Here is an 11,134-nt window from a genome sequence, read left to right on the forward strand (position 1 = left end):
TTCCATTCTCTTGTTACTTATAAAGTTTTGATGTATAGTCCACGTACTCAATTTTGCAGGTGATCGCCGTTTATATTGACTTGCTGAAGTCTGATGCAGAAAAGCAAAATTCCCCAGTGGGATTCCTCACAGTAGACGCCTCCGTAAGTAGCATAAACCAAATGTATTGAGTCATGTGTTTATTTGGAAGCCACATTGAGTAACATGCTGAAATATGGAGTACTCTTTCTGTTTACTGGGGGGCAGTAATCTATCTACTGGGGGGCAGTAGGCATATTATTGGCCCCCAATAACGTGTCTACTACCTCCACTGAATAAGCAAAATTTGAACCAGATTAAATGATAACTTTTATTGTTAACTTGAATTAACTTGGTTACGTTCTGTATACAGTACTATGCTATAAAGTATGAACAGACGAAAGAACAAGACGAGGACACTCGACCTTTTGAGTGTGGAGTCGAGACAATGATTTATGAACCCCTGTGGTCCGTCTTCCGGTTCAAAAAGGTGCTATTACCAATTCACCACACCACTAGCTTGCACTACACATTATTGGTAATTGACAATGAAAAAAGGAGCTTCAGTCATATGAATTCGTTGAGGCCACCAGTAGATGAATTCAACCATGAGGAGAAGTACCACCTGAATGCAGCAAGAGTGGTATGTAGTAATTACAGAAATTCAGTTTTATCTTTTCAATACTGTTGGCATGCTTTTGTGGAACTAAAATTCTATATCTGCTAAAAACAGGTAAAGCACATAAAGAAGTTCATACATGCTGTGAACTTGACTAAGATGAGAATGCCGGGAGAAAGCCAAGATACAAATGTCACTCGAGAAAAATGCAAAGGCGAAGATGATAAGGAAAACCTGATTATTGTTGAAGAAGCAATGACCGATGAAGAAAAACAAACCAGGAACTGGATCTTACAGAATAACGTTGCGGAGACAGACTATGAACTCTATGAAGACTTTGACTGCCCGCAACAGAACCCATCATCGTAAGTACATTGAAGCAAAATATTTATCATAATACTTGTGTAACATTTGTCGTTGCTGCCTACATTCCTAAACATGTCTAATTTTTACTTCTTTACAGTGGTGATTGCAGGCCCTTTATGCTACATTACATGGAGAGCATTGTAAACGGCGTAGAACCAACCAAGGAAGGTGGGGACAACATGAGGAAAAGACTGCTTGAGAGGTTTATGCACCTAGTATTGGGGAGAAAGTGAGGCATGAGATTAGATATAACATATTTAGACATGTAGTTTTCATATCCGAAGAGTAGGGATTGTAAAGAGGTCGTACTAGCCTAATCTTCAAACTATGGTGAAATGAACTGCATTATTGGATGATTTAGTATACTGATGCTGACTTCAATTAGAAGCAGGCGCTTTACACAAATGCTCCAAATTAGACATGTTACTACCTTAATATGTCCCAATAAACCAATTACTGCCCCCAGTAAACCAATTACTGGCCCCCAGTATTGCCACCCAATAAGCATTAAACCTGTTGGAAAATTGAATTTGTGCTATGTAGATGGAATTTTAATCATCCCAACAGTAAGAATCCGACATGCGAAGAGGAAAATGTTTATTTGAGCCTGAATTTAAACAATTACTGGCCCCCAGTAAACCAATTTCTGCCCCCCAGTATTGCCACCCAGTAAGCATTAAACCTGTTGGAAAATTGAACTTGTGCTACGTCTATGCAATTTTAATCATCCCAACATTAAGAATCTGACATGCGAAGGGGAAAATGTTTATTTGAGTATGAATTTAAACAATTACTGTCCCCCAGTAAACCAATTACTGCCCCCCAGTAATTTCACCCAATAAGCATTAAAACTGTTGGAACATTGAACTTGTGCTATGTAGATGAAATTTTAATTTTTAATCATCCAAACAGTAAGAATCTAACATGTGAATAGGAAAATGTTTATTTCAGCCTGAATACTATCAATTACTGGCACCCAATAACCCAATTACTGCCCCCCAATATTGCCACCCAATAATCATTAACCCTGTTGGAAAATTGAACTTGTTATGTGTAAATGCAATTTTAATCATCACAACAGTAAGAATCTGACATGTGAAAAAGAAAAATGTTTATTTCAGACTGAATATAAACAATTACTGGCCCCCAATAAACCAATTACTGCCCCCCACTAGACAAAGTCAAACCCTAAAAACTCACTATAGAAACATATACTACTGCTGAACGAGAGGTTCAGTGCAGCTCAACTTGTTATGAGTGCCCATTTTTCCACAATGACCACAACAAATCAGCTTCTTTTCAACCTCTCCAACTGACTTGAACCGCTTCACCCTAGGCCTCCCGGGGGGCCTCTTCGCAAGGGGAGGTAATATACATTCAGAAGCAGAATCCGTAGAAGACATATCAACATTGGTTATCGGATGGATAGGAAAACTGTAGCTCTTCTTGAACATATCAACATGAAAGTACTTATCAATATAATTATATACATTTTCAGAGGCAGCTTGTAATGTAGCAAGGCCGTGAGGACAAGGAAAACAATTGATCTGCCATTTAACACATGAACATGCATGATCAGAAATGTTGACTACATATGAAAAGTCAGATCGAACCTCATAAACTCCCGGACTTGAATAATGGACACTGAAACGACGAGATTTCTCCATCTGCACCTTCAACCTTTCCTCCATTTTGGGAGTTAGTTCTGTGGTCCAACGTTCTGCCTCTTCCCTCCTTTTACCCGCCATCTCCATTTGTTTAATTCTTGTCTGGTCGAGCATACAGTAGACTGGCATCAAACGCTCAATTGCAATCCAAGAGTTAAATGATTCAGCAATCCCATTAGCCATAATTCCATATCGGCAGCTAGTATAAAATGCACGGCACCAATTTTCCACAGGCAATTCAGAAAGAAAAGGGTCAATAATATCGGCACCTCCAACTGCTCTAAGCAACCGCAAATTGAAACAGTATTCCTTCTGTGTAGATGAATATGCGACCTTAAAAAACTTCTGCTTTACATCTTCTATCAATTTTGAATTACCTTTACCCCTATATTTACTGGCAAGGTTTGCCACCAAGTGCTTGTAACAAAACAGATGAGGATTACCACCAAATACCTTATCGAAAGCGCTCAACAATCCAACACCCCGATCACTAATAAATGTGACAACTCTCCCTTGAGGTTCAAGCAGACTCTTCAAATGTTTGAAAAAGAATGTCCAGTTTGCATCTGTCTCTGAATCACAAAAACATATGGCTAGAGGATAGAAACCTGCATAAAACATATCACAGTAAAATCAGTCTACTGGGGGCCAATAATGTTGTTATTGCACGGCAGGACTATGTCACAACGTCGCACAGCAATGAAAAAATGATATATATCACAATGAATACAACTAAAACAAGAAATATTAAGTTCACAGATGAAACTATAACAAAGGCCAATATTACTGGGGGCCAAGAATAAATTTATAGGGGGGCAATAAACAATTCAGTTACCTTGATTCCCATTCCTTCCAGTTGCAGACAGAATCTGCCCCTTGTAAATGCTTTTACCAAACGTTCCATCAACATATAACACTGGCAAACAGAATTGGAAGCCTTCTACACAACCTCCGTAAGCTATGAAAAGCCTCTGAAAACGATTTGTAGATGGTTCAACCTCCAACACAAAAGAAGAGCCGGGGTTACTCTGCAAAACAGCTTCCTTATACCAAGATAACTTGCTGAACGTTTCTGCATCGGAACCATAAATCGCTTCCTTGGCCCGATGCTTTGCTTTCAAGGCAACCTTGTATGAAATATCAAACCCATATGTTGATTTGAACTTGCTCATAATCTCCCTTGGCTTCAATGAAAGATTAAAACTTACATCAGCAGCAATGCAAGTCTTGACAACCTTGGACCCCAAAAGCTTGTGTTTTTGAGTCCTAACTACACCCTTGCAAGTGTGAGTATTATTCAACTCTGTGATATACAGGCAACCATTGGCAGATGATGAAAAAGCACAAAGATGCCAATCACAACCTTCCGTTCCAACATTTGCACAGACTGCATAAATACGGTCCAGATCATTTCTCAGGAATACAAACTCGAAACCAACTGCAATTGCATACTTCCTGAGCTTTTCACGGAGCTCAGCAGCGCCATGAAACTTATCCCCGACATTATGGATATAAGAACTCCACTCATCAGACAAATACGTCTTGTGAACTTCAGTCCTGAATGCATCACCCAAATAATCATCTTCATCAATAACTTCTGAACCACTATCCACCGAACAGTTTCTCCTACAACCTCCCCTAATCTTTAAAACTGAAATATCGACACACTCTAGCCTATGTATTCTGGCAGAGCAAAACAGCATCTGGAAATCACGATCATTACGCAGAAAACAGACTTCACAACCTGGAACTGAATACTGAAGCTCAACATTATCAGTTGGGAAAAACTGGAATGTACCGAAAATGTCCTCATACAACTCAGAATAGTCCATGCATTGATTCAAAGGAATCATATAACCTTTGCCAGAGTAAAGGCACCTAGCAACCAGAGGATCAGCCATAGACCTGCGAAGAAAAAACAGGCAAACGAATCTATTATTAAACCTAAAACACATATTACTGCCCCCCAATAAACTGAATACTGCCCCCCCCCGATAATGAAATCAAACCTACCAACACGAAGTAAAAGCAGTACCAAACAACTTTCAAAAAATGATGAAAATGATAAAAAAAAACAACAATTACACCTACTTAATAACACATAAAAACATTACTGCCCCCCAATACACCGATTACTGGTCCCCCATAATATAGTCAAAACAGCCATACAAAATTTCTAAGACGTAATAAATTGCAATGTATCGTTGAACAACATTATTGGCCCCCACTAGAAATATTACTGCCTCCCAAGATTATCAGTAAGCAACAATTATAGATACTAAAATATCGTTGAACAACATTATTGGCCCCCACTAGAAATATTACTGCCTCCCAAGAATACACTCAGAATTACTGCAACACTCCGGGTACCAGCTCAACCACAAAATCCAAACATGAATTCACCGAAAGAAACACCAAATTAATACAGAAACTCAAAACTAACACAATGCACTCAAAAACACCTGGAAGTTCAAAACCAAAATTACAAAAACAATTCATATCCAAAACAAACACCTGGAAGCTCTGATACAGAAAATTCAGTTCGAAAATAAGACAACAATTCGTACAAAAAAAATCCAAAAATCAAACATATTAAACAGAGCTAAAAGCCAAACTGATTAGATAGAGGTAAAGAAACAAAAGCAAACCTCAGTGGAGGAACACAAAGAGCATCTGGATCACGATCCATGTGAAAATCACAGCAAAATTCCTCTCTATATGAATCGCAAATAGATCGCCGTAAAACTTACAACCGGGACCAGGACGCTTCTCTCCCCTGCCTATATAAATCGCACAGTTCCTCTCTCTCTCTCTCTAAAATGATAGAGCTCCACACTCAAACCCGGAGAGCTTCTCTCTCTACAGATACAGCCGAACCTCTCTCACTAAAATCGGAGAGCTTCACTCCATAAATTACGTTTCTGTTACGATTTCAAAACGAATCTTATTCAGTTATAGAGGGGCAAAAGCGTCCACAAAAATGAATAAAACTGCCACATGTTGAAAAAGTTGGGTAATTGGGGTTTAAAAAAGAAAACTGATGATTAAGTGGGCAATCTCTTAGAGTGTTTGGGTAAATGGGGTCAAGTGTCACAGAAATGGGGTAAATGATCATTTTCCCTTCATTTTAACATCGTTACTCATTCTAGAAACGATGTGTAATATATTTTTAGACATCGAAGTTTTTGAAATTTGCCTGCTGTTTATAAGCTTTACGGGTACTTGCTATATATCACACTATTTAAAATTGAATCTACATTCTTTTGTATTACTCAACCGATGTTTATTATTCTGTTAAACATCGTTTCCTTTTACAAAGTGATGTCCATTTTTCTATTAAACATCAGTTTTTGAAGTTGACACTGATGTTCATACTTATACTATACATCGTTTTTCATTTAATAAATCAATGTCCATTGATTTGTTTTACATCGTTTCTTACTTAAAAAGTGGATGTCCATTGCGTTGTTTTACATCGTTTTTTACTTAATAAGTCGATATGCACTGAATAAAGAGACATCGATTTTTGTTTCCAATCTGATGTATTATCTCTTTAATGACATCGTTTTTGTAGTTTAATACTAATTTGAAATACATGTATATACATCATGTCTTTTATAAATTGAAAATTGGTAAGATACCAATATGAACTCATTTCAATTACAAACCAACAATCACAATTGTAACACCAACCAAAGGTTTTACAAAATTATAAGCATCAAAATACCTAAAACTACTAAGTTTCTTGTTGAACTTAAAGAGTTATACACAAAGATAGTGACCAAAACTTCTGAACCATATGTGTGGTAATAACTAACATCCTCGCTTGTAACATTCCTCACCAAAAGGCATGTCATGTTGAAAGACCTGCACATATAAAGACACGTTCAAATTTATATTAGGATCCACGCCAGAACACTTCTATTTGGAGCAGCCCCATTCTAATGCTCCTGCATAATATGTATATATTAATTAGATGGAATTTAAATTTTCTAGCTGGAGGTTTAGCCATTGTTTCATAGTACAAGAAAATGATTACCGACGTACATAAATAATTGTTTGACACCAATTTTAACTTTCAAGTATGCAATGCCTGACAATGGTACTGCCTGAACTCTTAAATAAGTAAATTCTACATCTTAGAGGTTATGCAGCACAATTTCAATTTAGCAAGAAAATATATCAATATAAATTTGCTCCAATTAGACAAGATCATAAAACTTATAACTATAGACTCACCATAATACAACTTAAAAGTCCATACCTCTACCTCAAACACCAAAAGGGATATAGTACCGCTATTCCAACTCATCACTTGTAATACTATCATGAATGTAAAGTACTAAACCCTCAATTAAAGACAGACAAACTCCATTAAATTGGAACAAATGCCAGCATAGATAGACCTTGATCAATTCCCATATTCTTCAACCCCAACGTAATTATGATCTTAAAGAATTTCTCGGACAAGGCCAACACCAACCAAAAGGAAGAATCTATTTCTCCCATCACAATTCCAACTCGATCCACAGTTTAGATGAGCAGGAGACCAGCCTTGTTTTAGCTTCAAAAGATGTAAAGAGAATAAGGAGCTAAGTCCCCTACTTAAATTAATGATAGTCCATTTGTTCATGAGAAATTTGATTTCTTATTTAAAAAGAAAAATGAAGAAACTGGGATACATGATTACATATAGTTGAAAATCAAGTGATTAGTAATTTCCATTTGAATTATCCATAACTCTGTCTTTATTTCCAGACTTCACCATGCTATGTAACAAACCACATACCTTGCATGCCATACAACCAAAAACAAATCAATTTTTAAAAAGTATTCATGTAGGAAAGAAAGGTTACCAATGATGCTTTTCTGCTATAAACAGCAACCTCATGATTGGCTATTAATTTCTTTTCATAAACCCTAGCCTGAAACCTCTAATTCATTATGTGTCTTGAATTATTCAACTTGTTTTACTAAGAAACCCAATAGCAGATCACAATGAAACTTCCTTCAATTATTTTTAAATAGTCATATATACCACCTACAAGCTTCCATAGCTTTCATTAATTGACTCATTATGAGATAAAATACTAATCATGTGGCACACACCAATGATAAGTGGATCTAGGCTGCTATGCTACGTGAGTTTCTTTATAAAATACTGAATCTTTACTATGTATGGCCTTTATGGTTGCTGTTAATTAGATGTTATCAAAGATTGGACTTGTTGACTTAGATCCTAATTATGATTCTCAATTATTTTGATGACATGCAATCAGTTAACTTCAAGCTTCCTGAAGTTTTCTCCAACTTTAAAACAAAGTTCTATTAATTGTGTTAAGGGCTTAGCTGACTCTGTTTTACTCCAAAAGATCATGTAACTATTTTTTCAAAGAATATATAATAAAGAAGAAAAGAGAAAATTATTCAGACAAAGAACAAGAACATTTGAGAGTTGAATTTCAATTCGATTACTGCTATGACTGTTGCTGCATTCTTAATATATTATCAAAGGGTAAAATTCAATAAAGACAACTGAAACAATTAATTTATGAAACTTAAACCATTATATCATATTGTTAAAAGTTTTAACTTGACCTTAGAAACTGACAGAAAGCTAAATACCAATTTATGTTAACAAACTTTGAAGACCCTGCAAGTCATGTTCCTACCTAATACTATTAGTCAATCAAAAGAAATAAAAAAATTACTTAACGATTAGAATTGATATACAAAAATGACAAATAGATCAATGTTCTCACCTGTTTTCAAATTATAATTTGCTTATCACAAAACTCCTTTGACCAAAGCCAAACAGTCCAAGACACACAACAGAACCTGCATTAGAAAATAATCATCTTTCAAAACATACTCTAACCAACCCACCCACATGCATGATAACTGCACAGTTAAACTGTACAACCATCGCAATGAAACTGAAAAGCCTAGCTTGAATCCCTTTAAATTTCAACCCATATTTCAATCCACAGCAGAAGTTCTAGCAGCTAGATTACTCTTCCCCGCTGTGTTTATATTGGTCATTTAGCACTTTTTATTTTGAACATGAAATTGATGATTTACTCTTAAGTTAGTTTGCATTAGAAAAATCCTATTATATTGAAAACTATGTTCAATAAGATTTTGCTGCTACTACATAGCAAACCCTTTTCTTTTTGAAATGGCCTATATTTGATTAAGCTGACCACTTCTGTAAGTCTTTCTAAATAAAAACACTAAAATCCTAAACCTATAACTGCACATTCTGTAACATACTGTCCCAAAACAAAATCAAGCAGCAATGCCAGTGGACATGAACACAAAAGGCAGTACTTGGTTACTAAAAGCAAAAAGAATTTCTCATTCAGTTAAGAAAGAGAAAAACAAATACTTCAAGAAGACAGTTCTCTTGCCCTTGAATCTTCCAAATACAACAATCAACACAGTTTCAGAGGTAATACTTGCTGTACATAATATAAAATGTCAGCAATCCCTTCACGTGCAGAGTGAACTCAATAGAAATATAAAAATTGCATTTCACATTAACCTGTAATCTCCACTGTAATTTCATGGCAGAAGGAAGTTTGTAGTTCTCCCAAGTTTAAAACCGAGTATAGATTTTTATAGTTGAATTTTTTTTCTTTCACATCATATACAACTTCCTATACAATAATATCTTATAAGTTGTTTTCTGTAGCTATGACCAACGTCAACTCTATTTCAAACCCATGGATCAACCTCTAAATCCCAGATTAACTTGAATCCAATCATTAAGGAAATAATATTTCAAAACTGAAAACAAATCAACAACAGGAAACAACAGAAACCTTTTTATTTTAAGGTCAGATCTGAAAAAAGAAAACAACAATGAAATTCACACACAAACCATAAAACGTAAATGCAGAGATATAACTAAATTAACAACGAAAATAAATAGAAAGTAACTAAACCTTGACTGAAGGGTTAATCAAATGAACTTTGAGTGTAGCTTAAAAGGACCTCCTTTATTTGGCTTGCACAATAAAGTAAATGGAAATGTCAGACAAAGAATTCAGGCTTTAGAAGAAAGCTTCACTCTACATACATAAAAAGGTAATAACACGACCCATCTATATTGATCTGTGAGGTTTGGTTTTAATAATCTTGTAGGTCAGATATCAAGAATTCATCTTTTTAAAGAACAATGGTCCATAGTATCATCTTTTTACTAGTCTCAAATTTGATAGAATTCCAAATATCTGGTTGCTTGTCTTTTGACAAATCAATGCACTTAGCATAGCAACCACCTTCAATGTTTGACACATTATTGTCACTGTAGCAGTGCTCATCATCTCCAATTAGGTACGTATTATGATATGCAAACAGAGTTGTTTTCTCAGTTTCTATGACAGATAAGCCACAAGCATCCCTCTTTATGCATCTTACACTAAAATTCAATGAACCATTGTCTTATGCTACCCCCATTGTCTTATGCTACCCATATAGAGCACATCAACTGGATTCAGCTTACAAATCAACGAAATAAATCGAACAATAAAAGAAAAACAAAGAAAAAACTTACCACTCAATAAGTTTGGCAAAAGTGAGCTCAAAGAGTGTAATCATAAAGTAGAGAATCCAATACGTAAGCCATTGGCGATCATCAGTTGGTGATTTGGTCTCTATAACCCGAATTGAGGCATACCTACACAACAACCTAGAATCAGTTAACCAGATTACAGAGGATTTAACATGAACACAGAACAATGCATAAGAAAAAATAAAGGATCAGAATTCAGAAAGCTATAATTTTTGAACCAAAACTTACAGTGGCTAAACCAAACTAACCACAGGCCTGCAAGAAACAAACCCCCAAATCAGATTACATAACCAAAAAAAAGAAGAAAAAAAAAAAAGGTTTTGGTAAAGTGGGTAATAGCAGTTGATACCCAGCAAGAACATCGAAGTTTTTAAGGAGAACTTTGAGGAAACTTCCAGCACCAGATCCCATCCCGGTTTCTGAATGTCGGTAACTGAGAACTGAAACTGAAGGGTTCTTTGCCTTCTTTCAGTCTTCCGAGATCTGAGATCTGAGAGAGAGAGAGAGCTTGCTCGTGGAGGTGATGGCGCCTGCAAGGGGGCGGAGGTGGTTAATGTGAGAGAGAGAGAGAGAGAGAGAGAGAGAGAGAGAGAGAGAGAGAGAGAGATAATAGCGGGAGTGAGCGGAGGAGAGGGAAGCGGTGGTGGCTATGGAAAGAGAGTGGGAGAGGAAGGAGGAGAGGGCTAGGGTTCGGGGAATAAGAGGAGAGAAAGTGAGTTGGAAAAATATTAAGTGTGGGGAATGAAAATTTTGTTCCCCGCGTTCCTGAAATTTTTTAACTTAGTGTTTCCGCGTTTTTGAAAATTTTAGAATCAAAATATAGACATCGGTCAACAGTAAAAAACGATGTCAGTTATATGCATATAAATCGGTTTTTGAGGAATCGAT

At 36.1% G+C, this 11,134-nt stretch overlaps 3 protein-coding genes and 1 long non-coding RNA gene across 5 annotated transcripts; 1 reads left to right on the plus strand and 3 right to left on the minus strand.

Annotated features, from left to right (window-relative positions):
• The first annotated feature begins 648 nt into the window (after window positions 1-648).
• On the plus strand, window positions 649-1,380 carry LOC121052597. The gene is made up of 2 exons (XM_040517932.1): window positions 649-1,002; window positions 1,101-1,380. The coding sequence occupies exons 1-2, from the start codon at window positions 797-799 to the stop codon at window positions 1,234-1,236; spliced, it is 342 nt and encodes a 113-aa protein (XP_040373866.1). The 5' UTR covers window positions 649-796; the 3' UTR covers window positions 1,237-1,380.
• Window positions 1,381-2,129: 749 nt separating this feature from the next.
• On the minus strand, window positions 2,130-3,171 carry LOC121052997. Of its 2 annotated transcripts, XM_040519263.1 has the most exons (3): window positions 3,124-3,171; window positions 2,617-2,869; window positions 2,130-2,448 (listed from the first exon to the last, which is right to left on the minus strand). In XM_040519263.1, the coding sequence occupies exons 2-3, from the start codon at window positions 2,851-2,853 to the stop codon at window positions 2,218-2,220; spliced, it is 468 nt and encodes a 155-aa protein (XP_040375197.1). In that variant the 5' UTR covers window positions 2,854-2,869; window positions 3,124-3,171; the 3' UTR covers window positions 2,130-2,217. The 2 variants fall into 2 exon arrangements, with proteins under 2 accessions (XP_040375197.1, XP_040375198.1); XM_040519264.1 differs by lacking the exon at window positions 3,124-3,171 and having other exon boundaries at window positions 2,130-2,445; window positions 2,617-2,988.
• Window positions 3,172-3,497: 326 nt separating this feature from the next.
• Window positions 3,498-5,394, minus strand: LOC112197109. Its single transcript, XM_024337679.2, has 2 exons — window positions 5,319-5,394; window positions 3,498-4,575 (listed from the first exon to the last, which is right to left on the minus strand). The coding sequence occupies exons 1-2, from the start codon at window positions 5,357-5,359 to the stop codon at window positions 3,498-3,500; spliced, it is 1,119 nt and encodes a 372-aa protein (XP_024193447.2). The 5' UTR covers window positions 5,360-5,394.
• Window positions 5,395-8,456: 3,062 nt separating this feature from the next.
• On the minus strand, window positions 8,457-10,736 carry LOC112196461. Its single transcript, XR_002935212.2, has 4 exons — window positions 10,596-10,736; window positions 10,475-10,501; window positions 10,229-10,351; window positions 8,457-8,508 (listed from the first exon to the last, which is right to left on the minus strand). It is a non-coding gene; the product is annotated as an uncharacterized LOC112196461 (long non-coding RNA).
• Between the last annotated feature and the right edge of the window lie 398 nt (window positions 10,737-11,134).

Source organism: Rosa chinensis, chromosome 4 (genome assembly GCF_002994745.2).
Source record: "Rosa chinensis cultivar Old Blush chromosome 4, RchiOBHm-V2, whole genome shotgun sequence".
Taxonomy (NCBI): domain Eukaryota; kingdom Viridiplantae; phylum Streptophyta; class Magnoliopsida; order Rosales; family Rosaceae; genus Rosa; species Rosa chinensis.